Source organism: Ovis aries, chromosome 12, assembly GCF_016772045.2.
Source record: "Ovis aries strain OAR_USU_Benz2616 breed Rambouillet chromosome 12, ARS-UI_Ramb_v3.0, whole genome shotgun sequence".
NCBI lineage: Eukaryota > Metazoa > Chordata > Mammalia > Artiodactyla > Bovidae > Ovis > Ovis aries.
This window is the reverse complement of record NC_056065.1, coordinates 42,710,941-42,738,816: the sequence shown is the minus strand read 5'-3', so window position 1 is coordinate 42,738,816 and position 27,876 is coordinate 42,710,941. Positions and strand designations below refer to the sequence as shown.

General features: G+C 41.6%; 1 protein-coding gene across 5 annotated transcripts in view; it reads left to right on the top strand.

Moving 5' to 3' along the window:
• The window catches only part of UBE4B (ubiquitination factor E4B), a 120,580-nt gene that overhangs the window by 23,164 nt on the left and 69,540 nt on the right, over positions 1 to 27,876 (top strand). For 4 of the 5 annotated variants that reach the window (XM_027975655.2, XM_060396501.1, XM_027975654.2 and 1 more), the window contains exons 2-3: positions 12,430 to 12,616; positions 27,513 to 27,648. In XM_027975655.2, the coding sequence (XP_027831456.1) occupies positions 12,430 to 12,616; positions 27,513 to 27,648 (323 nt within the window). Of the gene's footprint in view, positions 1 to 12,429; positions 12,617 to 27,512; positions 27,649 to 27,876 lie in introns of those variants that run through there. The other variant, XM_060396500.1, reaches the window with a different exon arrangement.

Sequence of the window (27,876 nt, the reverse complement as noted above, 5' to 3'; positions counted from 1 at the left end):
GAGCTTTAAGTGAAAATTTAAGTTTAAAGAAGTTTAAAAAACTTGTGAACTTTAGATCACAGAGCTATGGTATTCAGATTTGAATGTATTTATTTTGAGATATATTGTTGGGTTTAGATGTGTAGATGTGAAAGAGAAAGTCGCTAAGTCGTGCCCAACTCTTTTTGATCCTATAGACTATAGCCCGCCAGGCTCCTCTGTCCATGGGATTCTCCAGGCAAGAATACTGGAATGGGTTGCCATTGCCTTCTCCAGGGGATCCTCCCAACCCAGGGGTTGAACCCAGGTCTCCTGCATTGCAGGCAGATACTTTTACCCTCTGAGCCACCAGGGAAGCCAAAGTAATACAGTGAAATTGTCATAACATTTTACACAATTAGACGTGACCAGGTATTGAAAAAAAAAAACCCTACAATAATATTATCAAAACAAAAGAATCTCTAGAAGGATGCCATCTGGAAGAATAAATATTTGAAAGTGTTTTTCTTTATGTTGAAATTTAGTATTTTAGAATGTAATAATTTGGGAAAGTAAGATGCTTTTGTAGAATGACTGTTTGCTAAATTGAAAACAATGCCTTTTAGACTTAGTTTTCCCCAACACAGATGCTAAAAATAGGAGGAACAATTTGGCCCATCCTGTCTTAGCTTCTGCCTCATGTCACCACTGTGGCCCTTGCTGTTTTGAACAGAGGCTGTTTTGAGTCTATTTTTAGTTAATCAGAACCGTGAGGGTAGGAAATACTGCGTCAGAATAGTTCCAGGGAAACCTCTATTTATTTTACCTTTTTTATCCTTTAAAAATTTTATTATTGGTTTGTTTTTTCTTTTTTGGCTGTGCCACGTGGCTTGCATGATCTTAGTTCCTCGACCAGGGATAGAACCCCAGGCATCCTGAAGTGGAACCCTGGCCCTCAGGAGTGAAAGTACTGAGTCCTACCCATTGGCCCACCAAGGAATTCCTGGGAAACCTCTATTTTAATGTCATTTGTGAAATAAGAACTGAAACAGTCAAGACAAGAAAAACTAGGAATGAACTTTCATGATCAGTATGTTTGGGTGTGAGTTGTGGTTTAGGACACAAGTTGAGGAATTGGAAGTTCCTTTTTATGCTTTTGGGTTTTTTCTGTCTGTGACATCTAGGAAAGCAATTCTTTTAAAGCAAAAGACCCTTAACTTTAGAGAGATTATACCAGTCTTGTGTGCTTATATATAAAGTAGAGTAAGCAAAGAGAAAAACGTTTAATAATATTTTGGTGTGTGGTACTATTTTTAGTTTTTGTCTCATATGTTCTTCTTGTGATAAAAGTGAGGTCACATCTCTTAATAGACTAATTAGGCTTTCATACCTGTGATTGCTCAAAGCCATTCTTTAGGAGGAAGTCTCCAGTCCAGATATTCTCAGGGTCCTCAGGTTGCTAAACCAGTTCAGAGCCACCACCATGGTGGAAGGTGGCCAATCCACTGAAGAGCTTCATCTCCTACTGAGAGTGTTGCTGTGTGGCCGCCCAGAGCACTGCCCCGGCATGGCTGTTTCGTCGCTCCCCAGCAGGTCTTTAAGATGGGAAGTCAGGACAGGTTCTGCCAATCCTTTTCCAGCTCATGTCATGGGTGGACCTGCCCCTTCTCCTTCCTCCACTCCCCCCTCTCCCTTAATAGTCCACAGGCTATTTCACAAAGTCTTCATTCTTCTTCCTTTTTTTCAAACCTGTGTTTCTGGAATGGTACTGGGGAGGGAATGGGGAAGGCAGCACAGTGGAAATCTTTCTTCTTTGGAAAACTTCCTTCAAGCCCTTATTGCAGTGAGTCAGGACATTTGTGCTATGTTTATAACACTGAGGAGAACATCTGAATTTAACATCGCAGGCTGAACTTGGCACCCAGATTTAAAGTGGCTTTGTGATTTTTCTAAAAGCTGTATGTGTGTGCTTTCTCAGAGGCAATATTATTTTTCGAATAATAGTAAATTTCATGTGCAATGCATTTTCTAGTGTATTTCATTTATGCTTTCATTAATTCACCAGATATTTAAAGGGTACCCGCTATGTGCCAGGGCCTTCCCAGGTGGCACTCTGGCTCAGTAGTTATGACTCCTGGGCTTGGTTGCCCCATGGCATGTGGGATCTCAGTTCCCCAATCAGGGATCAAACCCACATCTGCAATGGAAGGCAGATTCTTAACCACTGGACCACCAGGAAAGTCCCCAAATCACTTTTGTTACCATGTCTTAAAGGTAGCTGCCCTGGGATTTGCAGCCCATGCAGGAGATGTAAGACCTAGTGCTCTGTTTCATGGTGGTGTATGCCATCTAGAAGCTGACAGCTCTCAAATTGTCATCCTAACCTGCCCTCTGCCCCGCACATCAGATTATATATCTTCATGCCAACTCCATCTGCCTGCTTGTTCATAATCTTGTGTCTTAAAAGAACTATTTAATCTCTCCCCACCTCCATTCTTCTTACTGTCTTTACTTTGTAAACTGATGTAATAAATTGCTTGGGCCCAAAACTTCAGTGTCATCTTTGCCCCGTCTAGTTTTATCCTCCCCTTCACCTAGATTTAAAATAGCTTTATATTTTTTCCCCAAAAACCGTATGTGTTCTTTTTCAAAGGTAATAACTTTATTCCATAAACAGTATATACCCCACCATTTCTCCCATCAGTAGTGTGTATAATCAGCACCTCCTGTGAGGTTGAACTCTGTTTTCAAAGTATACCCACTAATTGACCACCCGCCATCGTCTTCACAGCTATCCACCCTAGTCCAAATCATCATCCATCTTCCCATAGATTATTCCAGTAGCCTCCTGAGTAGTCTCTGCCTACTTTCATTCTCCTCTACAGTTTATTCTCCCCAGCAGCCAAACTAGCAATTTTAAAATGTAGGTCAAATCATGTTCTTTTTCTGATCACAAAACCCTCTGGTGGCTCCCCACAGCCAGTCCTCTTACATTGGCCCTCAAAGCCTGCCTCTTACCTCCGAAAACCTCATCTCCTGCTCTTCCTCCCCTTGCTCATTCTGCTGTAACCACACTGCCCTTGTTGACCTTGGACTTGGCATGCACAGTTGCACCCCACTTCCCAGAGACCCACATGGCTTGCTTCCTCCCTCCCTTCAGGTGTTTTCATGTGTCCCCCTTTATCAGAGAGGCTTCTCAATCCACCTTATGTAAAAATTATGTTGCCCTCTCCCTAGCATGCCTGACTGTCCCTCCTCTGCTTTATTTTTCTCTAATGGTGCTCATAACCACTTGGCATCCTTTTTGTCCATTTGACTGCTGTCCTTTGGACCACCACTAGAATCTTAGTTCCACGAGAGCAGGGACTGTTCTGTTTATTGGGGTACTTGATGAATGAGGTTGAAGGAGGAGTATCTGAAGAGGAGTCAGTATCAGAAGTCTGAAACACTGTCTGAGCTTTGACTATTCAGTGAAATATTCTTGTGTGTGGCTTCAGTACTCCCTTCCTTCTGTGTATTTATTTCTCCTTTTGTCCTGGGTATAAAGACATGTTATGTGTCAGGAAGTTTCCTGGTAGCTCCGATGGTAAAGAATCTGCTTGCAATGCAGAAGACCCACGTTTGATCCCTGGGTCAGGAAGATCCCCTGGAGAAGGGAATGGCTACCCACTCCAATATTCTGGCCTGGAGAATTCCATGCACAGAGGAGCCTGGCAGGTTACAGTCTATGGGGTTGCAAAGAGTCAGACACACCTGAACAATTAACACATGTGCCTGGCACTATGCTCACTGCTGGGGATACAGTGGTAAACAAGTAGACATGATTTTCTTAAGGAGCTTCTGTTCTACTAGGGAAGTTAAGACAGTGAATAAGAAATAAGCAAGATTTTGGACCGTGAAGGTTGCTAGAAAGATGTGACCAGAATATGAAATGAATGTGGTAGGGAGGGCTGTGCTCAATAGGATGGTCAAGGAAGTCCTCCAGGAGGTGACATTTAAGCTGAGAATGGAAGGAAGAGAAAGAGCCAGGTGGGTCAAGAATTAGGGAAAGTGCTCCTAGAATAAAGGAATTCGCGAGTGGCCAGAGGCAAGACAGTAGAAATGGAAATGGCAGCACACTCCAGTATTCTTGCTTAGAAAATCCCATGGACAGAGAAGCCGGGCGGGCCGCAGTCCATGAGGTCGTAAAAGAGTCAGGCACAGCAACTAAACAGCAAGAGGCAAGGTAGAGCTGAGATGATCTAGGAACTGTCCGAGGGCCAGAGTAGGACACCGTGACCCTGGAGGAGCACTCTGTAGAACATGGTGAGGATCTGGGTTTTATTCCAGGTTCAGTATGACTGGCTTATTTCACTCAACATAACGTCTTTGGGGCTCATCCGTGTTGCAGCATGTGTCAGAATTTCCTTCCTTTTAAAAGCAATCCATTTATGTGTAGACCATGTTTTATTTATCTGTTTATCTGTTGATAGCACCTGGGTTGCTTCCACCTTTTGCAAATAATTCTGCTATGAACATGGGTAAACAAATAGCTGTTTGAGTCCCCGCTTTCAGGTCTTTTGGGTATATACCTAAAAGTGCAATTACTGGATTATATGGTAATTAGATTTTTAATTTCTTAAGGAACTGCCATTCTGTTTTCCATAGTGGCTGCACCATTTTACATTCTTACCAACAGTGTGCAAGTGTTCCAATTCCTTTATACCCTTGCTCGCAGTTGTTATTTTATGTCTTTTTGGTTTGATAGTAGCCATCCTAAGGTGCGTGTGAGGTGTTAGCTCAGACACCCTGTCTCTTGTGCTTTTAATTTACATTTCAGAAATCTAAAGCTTTGACGGGCTTCCCACGTGATGCTAGTGGTAAAGAACTCACCTACCAGTGCAGGAGACAGAAGAGACTCAAGTTCGATCTCTGGGTCGAGAAGACTCCCCTGGAGAAGGGAGTGGCAACCCACTCCAGTATTCTTGCCTGGAGAATCCTTTTGACAGAGGAGCCTGGCAGGCTACAGTCCATAGGGTCACAAAGAGTTGGACACAACTGAAGCGACTTAGCACTCACAAAGCTTTGAAAGTGTTTGTGTGCATGCTGTTTCTCAGTCCTGTGTGACTCTTTGCAGTCCTGTTAACTGTTGCCCACCAGGCCAGATTGGACCCAGGTAGATCCATTAAGAAGCTTTTGCAGAGGTCCTGGTAAGAGAGGGTGGTGGCCTGGAGAAGATGGTGGCAGAGGAGCTGAGAACAGAAAGTAGACTCATGTGGAAGGAGCAGGACTTGGTGGTAAATAGTTAGGGTTGAGGAGATGAAGGGAAGCTGAACACAGACCCTGTCTCTCTGGCTTGCTCACTGGGCTGGGAACAGTTTGGGGCAGGGGTGTTTTCTGGTCCACCTCCCCCATCCACTCCAGTGAAGTGTTCATGAGAGAACAACTTTGTTAGTTTCTTGAAGTTTTTCTTTCTTTTTATTTTTAAGACAAATATTCTTATTTCTGTTAAATTGGATATACAATTATTGTTGCTAGGCAACCAACTTTTAACATATATATAACTGCAATTTAATTTCATGTTAGCAAGACACAGCTGTTGAAAAGATAACTTTGGGTGGATCTAATCACAGTAATAAATAATTTATAGGGAATTCCCGGTGGGCCATTGTTTAGGACTCCATGCTTTTTACTGCTGAGAGCATGGGTTTGAGCCCTGGTCAGGGAACTAAGTTCCTACAAACTGTGTGGTGGGGCCAAAAAATAAATAATAATTTCTACTTTTTTTTTTTTTTTTTAACTTTCTTACAGGGGTCATGGGCTTCTCTTGTGGCTCAGCTGGTAAAGAATCTGCCTGCAATGCAGGAAATCTGGGTTTGATTCCTGGGTTGGAAAGATCCCCTGGAGAAGGGAAAGGCTACCCACTCCAGTATTCTGGCCTGGAGAATTCCGTGGACTGTCTATGGGGTCACTAAGAGTCAGACACGACTAAGTGACTTTCACTTTTACACAGGGGTCATATTCATTAAAGCCCTAGAGGCTAATTTTGCGTTGACCTTCGCTAGTACAGAAGTGACTCTTGATTTGTTTCCTTTCATTACAGAAGCAAATTTTGTTTTTTTAAGTTGCCTGAGAGGGAGAAGTTATATTACACCCCTACCGGTTAATGCACTAAGTGAACAGCAAACTGATCCTCTCCTCATTATTTCCTGGGAAATTAATACAGCAGAACATGTCAGAAAAGCACATGGCATGTGCTCAGTCACGTCCAATTCTTTGTGACCCCATGGACTGCAGCCTGCCAGGCTTCTCTGTTCACGGGATTTCCCAGGCAAGAATACTGGAGTGGATTGCCACTTCTTGCTCCAGGGCCTGGTGTAGGATAGGCAACTTGACTTCCTTTTCGTGTTTAGTTTTATTTCAGAGTGCTAACTTTGTAAACTGATGACAGTGGGTTCTGAGGGGGGTTAAAACTCAGTGGGAATGAATATTACTGCTTTTAAAACAGTGGTTAAGCTTTGGTGATTATTAACTTTTTCAGCTAACGTGAATGAAATTTTCTGCTGCCAAGTAACACTAGTCACTGGGCTCTTTGCAGTGCTCCATCACTGAGTTTTTCATCACAGAACTGGTGACAACTTCCACTTCCAGTCCTCCGATGAGGACTGGTGATGACTTCTGCTTTTCCCCTCCCCTGTCCAGTTCTGGCTGGTAAGCACTTATAGAGACCGGATGCCAAGCTAGGTTTTAGAGCAATAAAGATAAGTGAGCAAGAGGCAGCCAGGGAAGTGTAACCATTCTCAGAGGTTTTGGTCTCAGGTCTTCTTTACACTTTTAGAAAATATTGAGGCTCCCAATGATTTTTTGTTTAGGTGGTTTATATACATCAGTATTTTACCATATTAGTTTGGTAAGAGTACCTGGAGAAGAGAAGGGCTACCCACTCCAGTATTCTGGCCTGGAGAAATCCATGGACTGTATAGTTCATGGGGTCACAAAGAGTCATACATAACTGAGCGACTTTCACTTCACTTCAGAGAAGTGAAAACTGAGAAATTTAGAAAAATATTTATTAATTCTTTAAAAAAATAATAAAAGCCATGATATGTCAGTAGCAGAAAATGAAGAGGAACTGAAGAGCCTCTTGTTAAAGGTGGTAAGAGGAGAGTGAAAAATCTGGCTTAAAACTCAGCATTCAAAACACTGAGATCATGGCATCCGGCCCCATTGCTTCATGGCAAATAGAAGGGGTAAAAGTGGAAGTAGTGACAGATTTTATTTTCTAGGGCTGCAAAATCACTGCAGACAGTGATTGCAGCCATGAAATTAAAAAGAAAGCTTGTTTTCCTTGGAAGGAAAGTTTGACAAGCCTAGATAGCATATTAAAAAGCAGAAACATCACTTGCAAACAAAGGTTCCTATGGTCAAAGCTATGGTTTTTTCCTTTAGTCATGTACAGATCTGAGAGTTGGATCATAAAGAAGGCTGAGTGCTGAAGAACTGATGCTTTCAGATTGTTGGCTGGAGAAGAATTGAGAGTCTCTTGGACAGCAAGGAGATAAACCAGTTGACCCTAAAGGAAATCAACGCTCAATATTCACTGGAATGACTGATGCTGAAGTTGAAGCTCTAGTACTTTGGCCACCTGATCGGAAGAGCTGACTCATTGGAAGGGACCCTGATGCTGGGAAAGACTGAAGGCAAAAGGAGAAGAGAGAAGCAGAGGTTGAGATGGTTTGATAGCATTACCGACTCAATGGTAATTTGAGCAAACTCCAGGAGATGGTGAAGGACAGGGAAGCCTGGCATGCTGCAGTCCATGGGGTCACAAAGAATAGGACTTGGTGACTGAACAAACAACAGCAGTGTTAATATCAATAACATGTTTTTAATGAAAATAACTGACTTCCTACTTTTGCATTCCAGTCCCTTATGATGAAAAGGACATCTTTTTTTGGTGTTAGTTCTAGAAAATCTTGTCGGTCGTCATAAAACCGTTCAACTTCAGCTTCTTTGGCATTAGTGCTTGGGGCATAGACTTGAATTACTGTGATGTTGAATGGTTTGCCCTGGAAATGAACAGAGTCATTCTGTCATTTTTGAGATTACACCTAAGTACTACATTTTGGAGTCTTGTTGGCTATGAGGGTTACTCCATTTCTTCTAAGCGATTCTTGCCCACAGTAGTAGGTATAATGGTCATCCGAATTAAATTCACCCAATCTAGTCCATTTTCATTCACTGATCCCTAAAATGTCGATGTTCACTCTTGCCATCTCCTGTTTGACCACTTCCAGTTGACCTTGATTCATGGACCTAACTTTCCAGGTTCCTCTGCAATATTGTTCTTTACAGCATCGGACTTCCATCACCAGTCACATCCACAACTGGGCATTGTTTTTGCTATGGCTCTGTGTCTTCATTCTTTCTGGAATTATTTCTCCACTCTTCTTCAGTAGCATATTGGGCACCTACCGACCTGGGGAGTTCATCTTTCAGTGTCATATCTTTTTGCCTTTTCGTACTGTTGATGGTGTTCTCCAGGCAAGAATACTGAAGTGGTTTTCCATTCCCTTTTTCAGTGGACCACATTTTGTCAGAACTGGCCACCATAACCCGTCCATCTTGGGTGGCCCTACACGGCATGGCTCATAGTTTCATTGAGTTAGACAAGGCTGTGGTCCATGTGATCAGTTTGGTTAGTTTTCTGTGATTGTTGTTTCATTCATATGTGGCTCAGATCATGAACTCCTTATTGCAAAATTCAGACTTAAATTGAAGAAAATAGGGAAAGCCACTAGACCATTCGGGTATGCCTAAATCAAATCACTTATGATTATACAGTGAAAGTGACAGATAGATTCAAGGGATTAGATCTGATCAGAGTGCCTGAAGAACTATGGACAGAAGTTCGTGACATTGTACAGGAAGCAGTGATCAAGACCATCCCCAAGAAAAACAAATGCAAAAAGGCAAAAGGGTCATCTGAGGAGGCCTTACAAATAGCTGAGAAAAGAAGAGAAGCTAAAGGCAAAAGAGAAAAGGATAGATACATTCATCTGAATGTAGAGTTCTAAAGAACGGCAAGGAGAGATAAGAAAGCCTTCCTCAGTGATCAGTGCAAAGAAATAGAGGAAAACAATAGAATGGGAAAGACTAGAGATCTCTTCAAGAAAATTAGAGATACCAAGGGAATATTTCATGGAAAGATGGTCACAATAAAGGACAAAAATGGTGTGGACCTAACGGAAGCAGAAGATATTAGGAAAAAGTGGCAAGAATACACAGAAGAACTGTATGAAAAAGATATTAATGACCCAGATAACCATGATGGTGGTCCATAGGAAGCATCACTACAAACAAAGCTAGTGATGAGGTGATGGAATTCCAGCTGAGCTATTTCAGGTCCTAAAAGATGATGTTGTGAAAGTGCTGCACTCAATATGCCAGCAAGTTTGGAAAACTCGGCAGTGGCTTCAGGATTGGAAAAGGTCAGTTTTCATTCCAATCCCAAAGAAAGGCAGTGCCAAAGAATGTTCAGACTACCACATAATTGCACTTATTTTACATGGTATCAAAGTTTTAAATTACATGCTCGAAATTCTCCAAGCTTATCTTTAACAGTGCCTGAACTGAGAACTTCCAGATGTTCAAGCTGGATTTAGAAAAGGCACAGAGGAATCAGAGATCGAATAGCCAACATCATTTGGATCCTCAAAGAAGCAAGAGAGTTCCAGAAAAACATCTGCTTCTGCTTTATTGACTACACCAAAGCCTTTGACAGTGTGGTTCACAACAAATTATAGAAAATTCTTCAGGAGATGTGAATACCAGAGCACCTTACCTGCCTCCTGAGAAATCTGTATGCAGGTTAAGAGGCAACAGTTAAAACTGGACATGGAAAAACAGACTGGTTCCAAATTGGGAAAGGAATATGTCAAGGTTGTATATTGTCACCCTGTTTATTTAACTTATATGCAGAGTACATCATGAGAAATGCTGGTCTGGATGAAGCACAAGCTGAAATCAAGATTGCTGGGAGAAATACCAATAACCTCAGATATGCAGATGACACCACCCTTATGGCAGAAAGTGAAGAGGAACTAGAGAGCCTCTTGATGAACGTGAAAGAGGAAAGTGAAAAAGCTGGCTTAAAACTCATCATACAAAAACCAAGATCATGGCATCTGGTCCCATCACTTCATGGCACATAGATGGGAAACAGCGGAAACAGAGACTTTATTTGCTTGGGCTCCCAGATCACTGCAGACAGTGACCGCAGCCATGAAATTAAAAGATAGCTGTTCCTTGGAAGAAAAGCTATGACAAACCTTGACAGTGTCTCTGCTTTTTAAAGCAGAGACATTACTTTGCTGACAAAGGTCTGCCTAGTCAAAGCTATGGTTTTTCCAGTGGTCATGTATGGATGTGAGAGTTGGACCATAAAGAAAGCTGAGTGCAGAAGAATTGATGCTTTTGAACTGTGGCGTTGGAGAAGACTCTTGAGAGTCCCTTGGACAGCAAGAAGATCCAACCAGTCCATCCAAAAGGAAATCGGTCCTGAATATTCATTGGAAGGACATGCTGAAGCTGAAGCTCAGCATGAATACGTTGGCTACCTGATGCAAAGAACTGACTCAGTGGAGAAGACCATGATGCTGAGAAAGACTGAAGGCAGGAGGAGAAGGGGATGACAGAGCAGGAGATGGGTGGATGGCATCACTGACCCGATGAACATGAGTTTAAGCAAACTCTAGGAGTTGGTGAAGGACAGGGAAGCCTGGCGTGCTGTAGTCCATGGGGTCACAAAGAGTCAGAGACGTCTGAGTGACTGAACTGAACTGTACGAAAATAACTACATTTTCCAGAACAAATTCAGTGAGTGACACTGTTTTTACTTTCGCAATTCTCTTAAATGTCTAATTTAATGGAAGACAGCTGGAATCTCATTAACTTTTTTATCTAATTTGCTGTAGCACACTTGTCATGTAGCCTCTGGAAAACTCCACTTGACACAGGGGAATGAGAGTGAAAAAGGCAAATGCCTTAATGTTTGGCTTCACAGACCCTCTGAAAGCGTTTTTGAGACCCCTGGATATGGCCAGCTTTAGTGATAGGAGCACAGACACTAAAGCTAGATTTTAGTGAGTTCAGATTCCAGCTTTGCCACTGACCCGTTAGGCAAGACATCTAACCTGTCTGTACCTCAGTTTGCCCATATACAAAATGTACATAGGTACCTGCTTCAGTAGGTTATTATGAGGATTAAATAGTAAGGTGTAAAGTACTTAAAACATTACTAGAAGCATCAGTTTTTATTTAAATAAATAAGCCCTGTTAATAATTCTTTTCATCAAGGAATTTAATCTAGTTAAGGAGATAGTTGAAAAACCAAACAACTTCAGGATTTTGTATAAATTCCTTGATAGATATATTTATAGGAGAGGCTTCTCAACTTTGGGGCCAAGAGTCAGGACATTCCTGTTGTCTAAACCATGGAAGGTGCAGATTTCCACCAATGTTAGAATGAATTATAAATTCTTACTTCAGACAGTATCCATCCCCATTAACATTTGCTGTAATTTAACTTTTTTATCTTCCTTATTCATAATGGAAAGAGTGTGAGCAGCCTAATTGGTTTGCTTCTCTGATGCCCACTTAGAGCCAGAAACTTTATCATAATTGTCAGATATGCCCACTGTGTGGGAGGGCCGGTGCTCAGAGTTCATTGCCTGATTATGAATTAATGACAGTCAAAATGTGGGAGAACCATTTCTGTGATCCACTGGGCTTCTGTGGTACATATTTGTAATCACTTGGTAACTCTGGGATATAATTGTAAGGAGGAAATTATAGATAATATTTTTATTGAAAGTTAAAGATTTTAAAATTTAAAATTTAAAAAATAAAAAACTAAAAAAAAAAAAAAGTTAAAGCTAATCATTTTGTTCTTAAAAATGAGATAAAATCTCTTAATGTAACTTTTGTTATTTTCTCATTGTTTTAGGGAATTATATTGGATATTTATTATATTTTTAAACTTTAAACTTTTTATTTTGCATTGGGATATAGCCAGTTAATTAACAGTGTTGTGGTAGTTTGAGATGAACATCTAAGGGACTCAGCCAGACACAGTGTATATTTGTTTTCAATTCTATTTAAAATGACCAAGTCTGTGGATTTTATTACAATAACAAGGAGCTGTAATGTGTTGAAAAGTGTAGTATGCTTATTGTAAATTCACAGTGTCACTCAAGAAGGTTTGATAAACAGCTGGTAAAAAAATTAAGATGCAATTTTTAAAAAGTTAGTTGGTAACTTATAAAAATACTGCCACACAGAGTTATCGTTTGTCTCAAATGAGTCCTTTTTTCTCAAGGCATGTTTAGTTTTTAATGCTCAGGTATGGTTATTGATAACGTTAATATTGTTATTCTCATGCAGAGTTGTTTCTGCTGTTTTTCACAGAATCCTCTTTCCCCCTCATTGTAGATCCGACGGAGGCGCCTTGCACGACTTGCTGGTGGACAGACCTCCCAGCCTACCACCCCTCTCACTTCTCCCCAGAGGGAGAACCCCCCCGGGCCTCCTATAGCAGCATCAGCTCCAGGCCCCTCCCAGAGCCTTGGTCTCAACGTCCACAACATGACCCCCGCTACCTCCCCCATTGGTGCATCAGGTAAGCCTCACCTTCATACCTGGGAGCTTTCTGTTACAGTTGTGACATTTCCACGCCAGGATAAAATGAACAGCAACTTTTAAAAATCCTGCAAGCAGTGGTTTAAAGATTAAGGTCATTACAGTGTGTTTTGTTAACGTCTGTTCATTTTGATGTTTTGACAGTGATGTGTTGAAGCTGACTGTTTTCTGTAACTTTCATGCTTTTTTTCAGACAAGGCCAGGTCTTTGTCTCTGATGGCAAGCAGCTTAAGACTAAATTTGGTTCTGCAGATTTTATGACTTTGGTTGATACTTTTTTTTTTTAAGATAAAATATTCTGCAAATGCAAGATTGAAATAATGGTCAGAATAATGCCTCTGATTATGGATTTCATTGTCTTCATTCTATATTGTCATAGACCCTTTTCTCTAAACTTTCAGGGTATGTAAAGTTCGCCTGGGGAATTCCCTGATAGTCCAGTGGTTAGGACTGTGTACTCTCACTGCTGAGGGCCTGGGGTCAACACCTGGTCAGGGACATAAGATCCCATAAGCCTTGCAATATGGCCAAAAATAAAATAAAATAGAATGAAAGTTTGAACTCTTAACTACAGAAGTATTAATATAAATGAGCCATAATAAGTTCACCTGATATGATGTCTCATAACTGTCTCATTGATAGTTTAGCTGTTGTAGAAGTTAATTTCTTTATAATTAACGAGCTCATGGTTGATATCCATGGTTGTCTTTGTTGGGAAATGTATCTTTTAAGATATCTGTCTTTTTGCTAAGTGAACTTTTCTATCAAATGTAATAATTATTGACTTTATAATTATTATAATAGTTAAGATTCCAAGTAGGAAAAAGCAGGTGCTAAGAGACCTGCATTGATCATCATATCATCTAATAATGTAATATCTGATTGTCAGCTCTGCTCTTGTTTAATGCACTGTCACCTCTGAACAATCCATCTTCATGATCTAGGATAACTTGACGATTAAAAGTTATCTGCGGAGTTTCTGTTACTACAACTCTCGTTAGGCATCATTGTAGGCCCCTCCTAAGGCAAATATAAATGCTTCTATGTAAATCTGCTACTTATTAAATGAGAGAGGCTCAGGCCAAAACATGTTAGTAATAAACGATGCCTGTGTCTGAAATGTTTCCTGGTTACACTGCTTAGAGAAGCTGTGGTGATCTACTAGGAGAAAGGTTCAGGATTCCAATTGTGTTTTCTCCTTTTTCTGCCTTTGCCTATGGTGCCACCGGCAGTGCTGCTTGTCTCACCATGATCAGACCCCACCTGGGATGCTGGGAAGTGTCCAGGGAGGAGCTTGTGGGATGGGGAGGGACTTAAAAACTTCGCTGCATCAGCAAAGTGTCCTGGGGACTTGGAACTCTGCCTGCTCTCAGCAGGCTCCTGCTGCTCCTTGCTACAGCAGGTCGTCTCGGCATGCCCCTTAGGCCCGCTCATGTCAGCCACCCTGTCTCCTCCTGTCCTCATGCCTCGTCTCCCAATCTCTAATCCTTATGTGGCTTGTCACATGTACCTTTCCTTCCCCACGTCCCTAAATTCTGAAAGCCTTGTGCCCAGCCACCAGCAAAATCATGCTGTGTCAGCGTCCCTTCCCCTTAGTGCTCTCACTGGATCTGACCTCTTTCTCCATTGCTTTCTCGTTTCTTCTTCTAGACCATTCCTGTACCCTGAAAACACATTGGTTTGAATCTTGTGTCACCTAACAGTATTCTCCACTTCTCTTCCTTGTTGAGGCTTATATTCCAAAGCCTGCTCACCCACAGGACTCGTTATGTCCACTATTTTTCTGTCCAGCACTGTTTCTGTCTTAATTTGTGATGATTTCATTAGCTGTGTGGGATGATCCTTCCAGAACTCCGACCTCTCTGTTTCTTGAGCTCCTCCCCTTCAGCGACCTTTCCTTCCCTCTGACTCCAGCCACTCACTGCCACGGTCAGACTCTAGATTTTTCAGTCTCAGCGACTTTCTGACCACCACCTTTGGCTTTTTAGCTCACCCCTCTGGGCCCAAATCCTCAGTGTTCCCTCAGGGCTACAGTCCGTTGACCCATCACCTTTTTACTTTCCTCATGTTCCCCCTCCTCGTGTCCTTACTTCTCTCCTCAACCTGCGGAAATTTCATGGCCAGTCACTGCTGTCACTCCTTCTCTGGCCTCTCTCTCGCTGTCTTCGTCCCTTAAAGTATGATCCTCGTCTTAAGTCCCAGTCCCCTCCTGTTCTTGGTCTCTTGCTGTGAAATAGGGCTAGAGAAAAACCATACTAGCAGTCTCATTTCAGAGCCATCATCACAAACTCAAGTGGACCCTTAATACTAGTGAGTAATTGTGCGGTATTTCCTGTTCCCTCTCCCACAGTCTGTTTCAGTCTGTTTCATACCTTCTCTACTCTAACACCTCTTCTCCATGTACACTCTTGGCTGTGGCTCAGCTTCCAGTTTTGTGGAGAGAACAGACGCAGGCAGAAGGCAACCTACCTCCTTCAGCTTTGATCCTGCCTCCACTACCAACCAGTATGTGCGGCCAGTTTTTGTCATAGTTGAACTGTCCCTGCCCTTGCTGCCGTCTGTACCCTGGATCCCATCTCCTCTCACTGCCCAGAGCCATTGCTACAGCAGTTCCTGTCGTCTCTTCTGCTTCATCTGGTTCTCCATCTCAAGTGGAAGCCTTTTATTTTTGTTTAAACAGCCATTGTACATGCTGTTCCTTCTCGCATCATGGGAGTAAATGAAAAAGAACTCTCTTGATCTCATATCCCCTGCTGACTTCCACCCCACTTCTCTGCACCCATTCACAACAGAATTTCTAGAATGAGTTGTCTATCTTTAGTCTCCTCTTTCTGTCCTTGGACCTTGCTGAGTCGAATCCCATCAGGTGAGGCCTCCTGTGGTCAGCTCTGAGTCACCGTCTGGTCTGACCTGTCAGCTCCATTCCACGTGGCTTTGGTCTTCTTCTTGAAACACTCTCTCTTCAGCTTCAGAGCATTACACTCCTGATTTTCATCCTGTCTCCATCTGTTCCTTCTTAGTTCTTTGTATGAGTCTTTTTCATTTTCCAAGCTTCTAAAGGTCAGGGTTCAAGGGCTCAATATTTAACCTCTTTTCCTCTCTATCTCTATGCTTTATTCTCTTATTAATTTTATCCAGTTTCCTAGGTTTGATTAGTATTTCTAATTTAACGAAGTTGGTACCTGTTAGTACCGGAGTTGGCCTGTTCTTTGAACTTCAGTGTGAAGTTCATCTGATACACGTCTCACAGTTAACACATTCAAAATCAAGTTCGTGATATTTCCTTACATCTTATTTTGTCTTAGAACCCTATCTCAGTAAATAATAACTCATTTTTTTTTCTAGTTGCTAAGCTTAAAATGGGCATCCCTGGTGGCTCAGATGGTAATGAATCGACCTGCAGTGGAGGAGACCTGGGTTCAGTCCCTGGCTAGGGAAGATCCCCTGGAGAAGGGAATGGCAACCCACTCCAGTATTCTTGTCTGGAGAATTCCATAGACAGCGGAGCCTGGTGGGCTATGTAGTTCGTGGGCTTGCAAAGAGTTGGACACGACTGAGTGACTAACGCTTCACTCTTCTTCAAGCTTAAAACATTCTCTCTTCTTTTTACCTCATATTCTAGGTTGAGAGTCAGCAAATTCTTTCTTTAAAGGGCCAGTTAGTAAATATTTTTGGCTCTTCAGGCTGTGCAGTCTCTGTCACAAACATTCTTCTCTGCCCCCTAGCACAAAACAGCCATAGACTTTGTGTCAACTAATGAGCATTGCTGTGTTTCAATAAAACTTTATTTACAAAAATAAGTAAGTGTGGCCTGTGGACTGAGGTTTGCTGACCTCTGTCCTAGGTCCATCAGCAAAATTTAGAACCAGACTCAATTCTCACCACCTCTTCTCATCTCACCGCCTCTCCTGCTACTGCCCAGGTTCAAGGCACTTGCGTATCTAGCCTAAACTGCTAGAGTGGGCTCTAGACGTGTCTCTCTGTGCCTGCCCTGGCTTCACCTCAGTCTGTTGTTCATGCAGAGCCAGACTGGTTTCCACTGAAGCAAGACTAAAGCACTGCAAAGCATTATTCTTTTCAGCAAGGAGGATAGTTATTGTCACAACAGTAACCAACAGACTTGGGCAACTCTGAATGGTTCATTCTTGGCAGATGCACCTCTATGCTGTTAAGTCACCATTGTGTTTCTCGTAATCATCATTATTCATAATCACAAACAGGTAGATATTGTTAGCCATACTCTTGGCAGATTGGATAAACAGATTTTCAGGAAGTGAAGTGAAAGTCACTCAGTGGTGTCTGATTCTTTGCAACCCCATGGATTATATACAGTTCATGGAATTCTCCAGGACAGAATGCTGGAGTGGGTAACCTTTCCCATCTCCAGGGGATCTTCTCAACCCAGGGATCGAACCGAGGTCTCCTGCATTGCAGGTGGATTCTTTACTAGCTGAGCCACAAGGAAAGCCCAGATTTTCAGGAACTTACTTAATAGATTTAAGTGAAACAGAAAATAAACCCCTCCTAAGACAGGTCACATCATCTTCTGTTGTCTTCTGGCCTCAATCGAAATGAAAGTCAGAGTCCTTACCTCGACCTGGGGCTGCATGAGGTCCTGCCCTGAACCTGTCCTCGTCTCTCTTTGCCCTTCTTCCTCCTTCAGCTACAAATGTGCTGGCTTCCCCTCTGTTCCTGGGACATTCCAGACATGGTTCCTGTTTGTGTTTGTTTTTGTGTGTCTGTGTGTGTTAGTTGCTCAATCCTGTCTAACTCTTTGAGACCCCATGAGCTGTAACCCACCAGGTTCCTCTGTCCATGGGATTCTCCAGGCAAGAATACTAGAGTGGGTTGCCATTCCTTTCTCCAGATCTTCCCAACCCAGGGACTGAACCCGGGTCTCCGGCATTGCATGTGGATTCTTTACTGACTGAGCCACCAGGAAAACCATGGTACCTGTTGGGGGTTTTTATGTTTGCTGTTTCTTTGCCTAGAATGCTTATACCCTAAAATCCACACGGCATTTTCCTTCTACTCTTCATATGTTTACCCAAGTGTCACTTTTTCAAAAAGGCCACTTTGTCTACACTTGATCTTAGCCAAAAGGCTGAGAAGCGATGACCACCTTGTCTAAACGTTCATCCTGTATCTGACATAGACACTTTTTCCTCGAGCTCTTGTTGCCCGCCAACATAGCATGTGTATTACTTGTTGTTCTTCAGTCATGTTCGACTCTTGCGATCCCATGGACTGCAGCACACCAGGTTTTTCTGTCCTTCACTGTCTCCTAGAGTTTGCTCAGATTCATGTTCATTGAGTCAGTGATGCCGTCCAACCATCTCATCCTCTGTCGTCACCTTCTCCTCCTGCCTTCAATCTTTCTCAGCATCATGGTCTTTTCTAATGAGTCAGCTCTTTGCATCAGGTGGCCAAAGTATTGGAGCTTCAGCTTTAGCATCAGTCCCTCCAATGTATATTCAGGATTGATTTCCTTTAGGATTGACAGGTTGGATCTCCTTGCAGTCCAAGGGACTCTCAAGAGTCTTCCTCAACACCACAGTTCAAAAGCATCAGTTTTCTGGTGCTCAGCTTTATGGTCCATCTCTCACATCCATACTTGACTACTGAAAAAACCATTGCTTTGACTAGGCGGACCTTTGTCAGCAAAGTAATGTCTCTGCTTCTTAATACGCTGTCTAGGTTTGTCATAGCTTTTCTTCCAAGGAGCAAGCGTCTTTTAATTTCATGGCTGCAATCACCATCTGTAGTAATTTTGGAGTCCTGGGAAATAGAATCCCTCACTGTTTCCAGTACTTGTAGTGTATCCTGTTTTCTCTGCTTCCTTTCCTAGTGTGAGCTCCATGGGGACAGGGACTTGTGTGCATTTTATTCATGAAAACAGTGTGAGTAGTTTCCATGAGGATGATGATGCTTGTGCTTACCCTCTGTGGTCCTAGATGACAAACATAGGGCCAGTTGGTAGCTTTATTATCCACTGAGTGTGAAGGGAAGACTTCTGTTCCAGAATGAAGTGCTTCTTGGACAAATACTCGGTTGGCTGCCACCCGTGGTAAAAGGTTCTGATCCGGTAGTGACCAGGCAGTTATTTTGCAGTCTTCTTATTGCTTAACCCTTGGATTGCAAGGAGATCCAACCAGTCAATCCTAAAGGACATAAACCCTGAATATTCATTTGAAGGGCTGATGCTGCAGCTCCAGTGCTTTGTCCTCCTAATGCAAAGAGTCAACTCATTGGAAAAGACCCTGATGCTGGGAAAGATTGAAGGGGGCGTCAGAGGATGAGATGGTTGGAATGACTCAATGGACATGAGTTTGAGCAAACTCTAGGAGATAGTGAAGGACAGGGAGGCCTGACATGCTACAGTCCATGGGTTTGCAAAGATTCGGACGCAACTAAGTGACTGAACAACAATTTCTTAATCAGGGTGCTTTCAGTACAAGTGACAGAAGCAAGGGTTCGGAAGTTGGTTGTGAGTCCTGTGGTTGCTTCTCCCATCTGGCCCCAGCTTCTGCAGTGCCACCTACCTTTATATTAGTTTCCTGAGGCCATCATAGCAAAGTATCCAAAATTTGATGACTTAAAACAATAGAAATTGTCCTCTCACAGTTCTGGAGATTAGAAGTCTGATGTCAAGGTGTCGGCAGGGCTGTGCTCCCTCTGAAGGTTGGAAGGAAGAATCCTTGCCTCTTCTCACTTCAGTTGGTTGCTGGCACTCCTTGTTTTTCTTGGCTTGTGGCAGCATCACTCCAGCCTCTACTTCAGGCTTCTTGTGCCCATGCCTCTGTGTGGCTGTGTTCAAGGTTCCCTCCTGTTTTGGGGTGAAGGGACTGCACTACATGACTTGTAGTAGCTTCCCAGGTGGTACTAGTGGTAAAGAACCTGCCTGCCATTGCAGGAGACATAAGAGACTTGGGTTCCACCTATGGTCAGAAAGATCCCCTGGAGAAAGGAGGGAATGGCAACCCACTCCAGTATTCTTGCCTGGAGAATCCCACGGACAGAGGAGCCTGGCAGGCTGCAGTTCATGGGGTTGCAAAGAGTTAGACACGATTGAAGCAACCTAGCACACAATATAATGTTGCTTCTGCCTGTCTTAAAGCTTTATAAACATGATGAATGTTTTTCTCACACATGATAGCTGTTTTTTTGGTCATCGTCATTGATAATGTTGCATTTACATTTGAGCGTATCCAGTGTTTACTTAGGGCTGTTGCAGGTCAAACACAGTGCTTGGTTATGGAAGCACAGAGATGGAGAGAGACTCATTTTCTTTCCTGGAAGCGCTTACAGTCCAGCAGTGGCGAAAATGTTCTTTAGTTTCCTTTTAAAAATCTGTGCTTGTTAAATTCCTGGGACGAGAGACTGGTTTTCTTGGTTCCTTCCCCCATCTTGAGATCGTTCTATGATTACCTAGTCTTCAGAAATTCTTAGCCCTCTGGGATGGCTTTTCTTTTATAGTCTTGTTTTGGAATTATGCTTATCTCCCCTCTGTTCCCTCTGTTGTTTACCCATCGGACATCTTGAACATGTCCAATAAAGCCTCACCCTCCCTGGCTGTCATGACCTCTCCCAAGCTGTGGTCATTCTTGCTCAAGAGTTCCCCTGTGAATCCTTTATCAAACAAGTTCCATCTTGACAGAATGATTAGGTCTGGTGGAGCAAGTTCTCTCGTTGCCTTTTTTGTCCCTAGTCCTGTGTTTCTTAACTGTTGTCACTCCATTGCCCTTTGGCAAACTGGGGATAGCCTTCTCAAAAAATACTTTTAAATGCATGTATCATTAAAACATGAAGGTATACGAAGGAGACCAATTATATTCAAATATAGTTATGAGAATAGTTTTAAAAATTATGATACCCATACTTTATGTGTTCCTCAATGAAGGACTTCAAATAAAATATCTGGAAGCTAGTCCGAGAGCTACTGTCATTTTGACCCCCTCAGTTGTGTCTCCCTGTGTGTGTGGTCAAGATCTTCTGCTCTGGAAGCAGAAATGAGCAGCCAGGGCCTGTTAGGAACAACCAAGAAGCCGTTTGGCTGGCCTCCCGGCTGGTTCCGAGGACTGGGTTAGAGACAGAGTCTCTTTTCTCTAACTGCTAGTCTTTAATATGCTTAGTAATAACCTACATTCTTTTTTAGCATGATTCTTGCAAATGGCCTTTGTCATGCTTCCACTTGTGCATATGAACACATGTTTAATGCTTTCTACCTGCAGGCACTGTCTTAGGAGCCAGGGCTGCAGAGATGGGCAAGTCTCAGTTAATGCATGCTGAAGGGCTCACTGTCTGGTGGGAGGAGGTGGGCTTGTGAAGGGTCCTCCACGACAGGGAGGCCCACAGTCGCTCCCTTAGGCTCATGACTGTGGTGTTTGATTTGTAATTATGATTATTAGGTAATTTTGGGTTGAAAAACCCAAATGAACTTTTTGGCCAACCCAATATGATATATTTTATGTATATTTTTAGTTATTCCATTTTTTTAAATAAAATTACTTTTTAGATTTATTGAAAAGTTACACACACACTGAGAGTCCCCTTATGTCCTTCACCCATTTTCCCCTAATGTTAATATCTGGTACATTTATCAAAACTAACATTATCCTTAGTATTTTATTATCAACTAAACATAAGTGTCCTTAGTCTCATTTAGTCTGTGACAGTTTTTCAGCCTTTTTGTGTTTTTCATGATTTTAGCAGTGGTGAAGAGTACTCTGTAGAATTTCCTCACTTTGGCTTTATCTTGGTGGTTTTCTCATGATTAGACTGGGATTTGGGTATAGGAGGAAGACTGTCGTAAAGGTGAAGTTTCTCATCAGGCATCTCTGGTGATGTTGATCTTCATTCACCTCCCCGTTAAACTGGGGTTCACAAGGTCTCTCCACTCCTTTTCCAAACTCGTTTCTTTGGAATTGAATTCCTAAGTTCAGCCCAATTCCTAAGTTTTACATCCTGGAGGGGCAAGTATGTACATATATTTTAAATTCTTCTATAAGGGACATTTGTCCAGTTATTTATTTAATCCTTATTTACATCAGCATGCTCAGCATGCTAAGTTGATTCAGTTGTGTCCAACTCTTTGCAGTCCCATGGACTGTAGTGCTCCAGGCTCCTCTGTCCATGAGATTTCCCAGGTAAGAATACTGGAGCGGGCTGCCAGGCCCTCCTCCAAGGGATCTTCCTGATCCAGGGATCAAACCCACATCTTGTGTCTCCTGTGTTGGCAGGTGGGTTCCTTACCATTTGCATTACCTGAGAAGCCCACATCAGCATGAACTCATGTATATTTATTTTATTCTTTTGAGCTGTAATTCATATTGCTATATCATTTATTTCTGCAATTTTTAAAAATGCAAGTTGTTCCAGTTTTGGCCATTGGGAACTCTTTCATGTTGACTTCTTTGCTGACATGCTTATCCTTTTAGGTTTTTGAGTACTGTCTTTCTGGCATTTGTAAAACGCTCCAGGCTCATCTTATATTTTCTCTGCCCCAGCCATAGAATCAGCCATTTCTTCTCAGAGCAGTCATGGTCTTTTGATTCCAGATGTATGATTCTCTGCATGATTAGTTCTATGGAATATTCAGAACAAATTATAAATGTCATATTTAGAACCAGTCAAAAATATCATATTTAGAACCAGTCATAAATATGAGGATCAAAGCAATTTTCCAATTTGAGTTGTTGGTTTTCTTGTCCCAAGATTTTCGATATTACTGTTTTACTTTACAGGTTTGAAATTCCATTTCATTTGTGTTTATTCATGAGAACAAACTTGTTTCACCAGAAAATTAGCTGATGATCAGATATGTCATTCTGCTTTATGTAATAGAATATGTTCATTTTAATTCATGTTGGGGGTGATGTTCATATTGGCCAATTAAGATAGAACTATACTTTGTATGTTTCATGAATGTTAACCACTTAGCTAAGTTCATTGTCAAGGTCTATGTAAAATGCTTTAGAATTTTGATTAGCAGTGGAATGAATGATTCCTTTTATAACATTAATGTCTTTTCAAGTTTTCTTTTTTAATTTTAGAAGGTATACAACATATATAGCTTTGGTTTAAAGTAGCTGTGATTGAAGAACTGTTCAGCAGTGTGGGGTAAAGCAAACTGCAGCATTTTCTGTGGAGTGAGAAGTCCTGAGTTTTAATCTTTGTTCTATTTCTGACTTGCTGAAGTTCCTAAGGGAAGTCTTAGACTTAGTGGATCTCAGTATTCTTATCTGTAAAAGAGGATTGGGCAAAAGCTTTAAAGTCACCTCACCCCGCTTCCCTTCCTTTTTAACAGCTCGATTGAGGATTTAAGGCTCATTTTGGTGACCCAGTGCTTTCTTTTTCAATTAAAAAAATTTTTTTTTATTGGAGGATAATTTTTCTCCGATAATTGTGTTGGTTTCTGCTGTACTACAACGGGAGTCAGTCCTGGGTATCTATGTATACCCCCTCCCCCTTGAACCTTCCTCCCAGCCTTCGCCCTCCTCCCCAGCCCTCCCGGTTACTGCAGAGTGCTGGGCTGGGCTCCCTGTGCTGTGCAGCAGCTTCTCGCTAGCTGCCTGTTTTACACACGGTAGCGTATGTGTCCTCGCTGCTCTCAGTTCGTCCCACCGTCTCCTTTCCCCACTGTGTCCGCAAGTCTGTTCTCTGCATCTCTATTCCTGCCCTGCAAACAGGTTCATCAGTACCATTTTTCTAGATTCCATACATATGCATTAATATACTGTATTTGTGTTTCTCTTTCTGACTTACATCACTCTGTATAACAGCCTCTAGGTTCATGTACTTCAGTTCAGCTGACTCACATTTGTTCCTTTTCATGGCTGAGTGTGCTGCTTTTTATACTAGGGTTGAGCAAGCTTGTGCATTTGTGTGTGTGTGTCTAAAATCCTGGAACAGATCTAGTGTTATAGCTTGAAAGTAGTTAATCTGGTCTAGTGTGTACCTGAAAGGGAACGTCACTCAGGAAATGCTACAATATTCGTAGGAAACACTTACAGAAATAAAAATCCTTATTATTTACTGTTTTGTAGAAACAAATTCATAGTTTACTTTTAACAAGTTCTCATTATTCATAAAAATTGGGAAAGCTGCCATCTTCAAAGGCTGTAGTTCATATTTTATTAAGTACATGTGGTTTCCTCCATTCTGTTATGTACACTTTTACTTTTTAAAGATTTGTTTTTTAGTTGCCATGTAGAAATTTTACTCATCTTCTAAGAAAGAATCAGAGGAGTTTATGTCTGTATTTTAGTTCTTTAGTGTCTGGCTTTATGGAGATGAAGACTGTGGGGAAAAAAAATTTGCATTCCTTGAAATGGGCTCCCTGACAGCCATCCCTCAAGTTAGAAGGGGAAAAGAGTGAAGATAACAAAAGACTTGTATGATTAGAAGATAAAGTAGTATTTTGTGCTATTGTTTTGATTTTAGTTATAGTATTTGATTTATATTGCTTCTAAATGAAGTCAGAGACCTTCCTTTTTAATTTTTATTTATTTATTTATTTGATTTTGGTTGCACTGAGTCTTTGTTGCTGTCCAAGGGCTTTCTCTAACTGTGGTGAGCAGGAGCTACTCTTTGCTGTGATGTTTGGGCTTCTCATTGCATTGGCTTCTCTTGCTGTGGAGAACAGGCTACAGGGCCTTCGGGTTTCAGTAGTTGCAGCACATGGGCTTAGGTGCCCCACAGCATGTGCAGTCTTCCAGGACCAGGGATCGAAACCACATCCCCTGCGTTGACAGGTAAATTCTTAACCACTCGACCACCAGGGAAGTCTGAGACATTCAGTTTTTTAAGTTTTAAGACAGCAGTGGGGTCCCTCCTAGATTCTAGATGGTATGTAGAGATTGGGGAGCATTAGCAAACATAAATTCCGGGGCAGATTTGCCCTGTTTGACACTTATGAATGTCATGTGAAAGGTTCAGGGAAAAAAATCAGATGATATTCTTGTCTTATAAAAATAGTGCAAATAGATTGTATTATGCCATATGGTATATTCTGACACTCTATATGAGTATAGGATTATTATACTCATAGTATATCATAGTACTCATGGTACACTGGATTACAAGTACAGTGTTTTAAACAACTCACTGTAATTATTAGTTTAATTTTAGAACTGATTTTTATAAAGTAGAGATTTAAAGGCTGCTAAATTGATATCCCATAAAAATTGTTGAACTTTATTATTTTATTAAAAAGTTGTCAGGTAAAATGATATTCTCTTAAGAACATTGTTGATACTCTGTTATTTGCTCCTTCAATAAAGATCTGTTGGGAATTTATTTTGGATTGTTGTTGTTCAGTCACTCAAGTCATGTCTGACTCTTTGCCACCCCATGGACTGTAGCATGGCAGGCTTGACTATCCTTCACTGTCTCCCAGAGAGTTTGCTCAGACTCATGTCCATTGAATTGGTGATGCTTATAGTTGAATTAATTATTTAAAGTTTTACAATATTCTCTAAGCTTATTTCAGAATTCTCTCTACATCAGATGATTTTAATGTTTTACTGAAATCTACTTCTGAATAGTTAGTTCTAGAAGGTCTTGTAGGTCTTCATAGAACTGTTCAACTTCAGCTTCTTCAGCATTACTGGTTGGGGCATATGTTTCTTTATGAAAGTGAAAGAGGCAAGTGAAAAAGTTGGCTTAAATCTCAACTTTCAGAAAATAAGATCATGGCTTCTGGTCCCATCACTTCATGGCAAATAGATGGGGAAACAGTGGAAATAGTGGCTGACTTTATTTTTCTGGGCTCCAAAATCACTGCAGATGGTGACTGCAGCCATGAAATTAAAAGACACCTACTCCTTGGAAGGAAAGCTATGACCAACCTAGACAGCATATTAAAAAGCAGAGACATTACTTTGTCAACAAAGGTCCGTCTAGTCAAGGCTATGGTTTTTCCAGTGGTCATGTATGGATGTGAGAGTTGGACTATAATGAAAGCTGAGCACCGAAGAATTGATGCTTTTGAACTGTGGTGTTGGAGAAGACTCTTGAGAGTCCCTTGGACTGCAAGGAGATCCAACCAGTCCATCCTAAAGGAGATCAGTCCTGGGTGTTCATTGGAGGGACTGATGTTGAAGCTGAAACTCCAATACTTTGGCCACCTGATACAAAGAGCTGACTCATTTGAAAAGACCTTGATGCTGGGAAAGATTGAGGGCAGGAGAAGAAGGTGATGACAGAGGATGAGATGGTTGGATAGCATCACTGACTCAATGGACATGGGTTTGGGTGGACTCCAGGAGTTGGTGATGGCCAGGGAGGCCTGGTGTGCTACAGTTCATGGGGTCGCAAAGAGTCGGACACGACTGAGCCACTGAACTGAACTTATGACTAATAAAGATTTAGTTTCTCTTTCCCTTCTGAGTCCTGAAAAAGTTTTAACAAACAGATACATGTTAAAACCCTGCTATCAGGAGTGGGTAAAGTCTTCAAAGAAGAGAGATATGAAAGAGTAGTAAGTGGATTTTCTTGGGATGCTAGGAGGGTTAACATTTTAATCCACTTGATAGTTGTTTCAGCTACAGGTGATAACTCAAGTTGTTTTGTTTTTTAAAACATGAGCCATTTTCCTTTCAGTAATATAGTATGCATTGCCTGAAAATGCCTGGGTGAGCTTTTTTTTTGTAGAAAGATTAAACTCATGGAGTTAAAGTAAATTTTGAAATTCTATGAACAACCTGGTTTTGAAGATTTTGATAGGAACACCATGGCCCTATGTGCCTGGCTGTGGTTCACTGCACTTTAGGCTCTGTGAGGTCAGGGATGGCAGGATGTTTGTTTTTCCCAAGCTATTGCAAGATAAGATGTTCAGTCAATAAATGGGTTGATCTGTATTTAAGGAAATGGCTTAGATGGATCTATTTGTTCATTTTTAATATCTTCTTATGAAAATTTGAAGTGCCCAGCAAAGTAGAAGGAACTTGGCACTGAATGCTTATTTAGTAAGTGCCCTACACACAACCCTTCAAGTTGGGAACTTGCAAAGAGCCAAACATGAGTTTGCATGTTCAGTCACATAAGTTGGTTAACATGTCTGGTGTACATTGTCACGGGTGTGCATCCTCCACAAATGGTTGTGCTTTTGTGTATTTTACTGTATAGTACGGTGTAGAGTACAGCAGTACTGTATCTATTTAAGCTCAGGATGTCTGGAAACAAGCATAAAAGCAGCAGTGATGTAGCTGGTACTAGTGTACTTTTCAAGGTACTATTGAGATTAAAAATGTTTGATTTCTTGTGTTTGTTTTTTATGTATTCTTTGTGTGAAAACTATTACAAATCTATTACAGTACAGTACTATATGGCTCGTTATGTTAGGCTAACTTTGTTGTACTTAAAAATAAACTGGGCTTAATGAGTGCATTCTGGGAACAGAGCGTGTTCATATGTAGGGGACTTACTATATACCTATCGCCTAGATTCTACCATTATCATTTTACTCTGCTTGCTTTATCACTCATCTCTCCGTCTATCTGTCTTCCTATCCATTCAGTAACGTATCTTATTTTTGGTCCATTTCAAGGATATTTCTGGACTGTCATGAAAACTCATTTGTACTCAGGGCCCATTGTCTGAATTAATGAAAGAGAAGGTGATGAGGAGTCAGTTTTAGGTATCAGATGTAGCTGTTGTTACTGACCTCATATGATACTTACTGATAAACTGGTTTCCACTGATGTTGCTATGACTTTAATGTCACTTCGGTCTTCAGTACAGTCTTGATAGAAATTCCTTAGCGGACAGCTTTCACGATGGTATGAATGCCGATTGTGTGTGTTTACTGTTGCCGTTACAAGCAGCTTTAATGTTATCTCACGCGAGACTTCCTCTTTTATGTCTCTTTTGGTTAGGAGTAGCGCATCGAAGCCAGAGCAGTGAGGGAGTCAGTTCTCTCAGCAGCTCACCCTCCAATAGCCTTGAAACGCAGTCCCAGTCTCTCTCACGTTCCCAGAGCATGGATATCGATGGAGTCTCTTGTGAGAAAAGGTAAAGTAAGCCAGTTTTCCAATAAGTTGCTTTACTGATAGAAAGGGAAAGGTCCATTCACTTTTGTGTTTAGTCCAGTAGTCTCAAATGCCAGCCCAGAGGTCCATGCCAGCCCTTAGCTTGATTAGCGCTCAGTTTATTAAACTGAAGGGTCTTTGTATTATTCTGAAGTGATCTTTATACCTTTTTTAAGTTTGGGTGCTGAAATGTCTTTTATGAAATATTGGT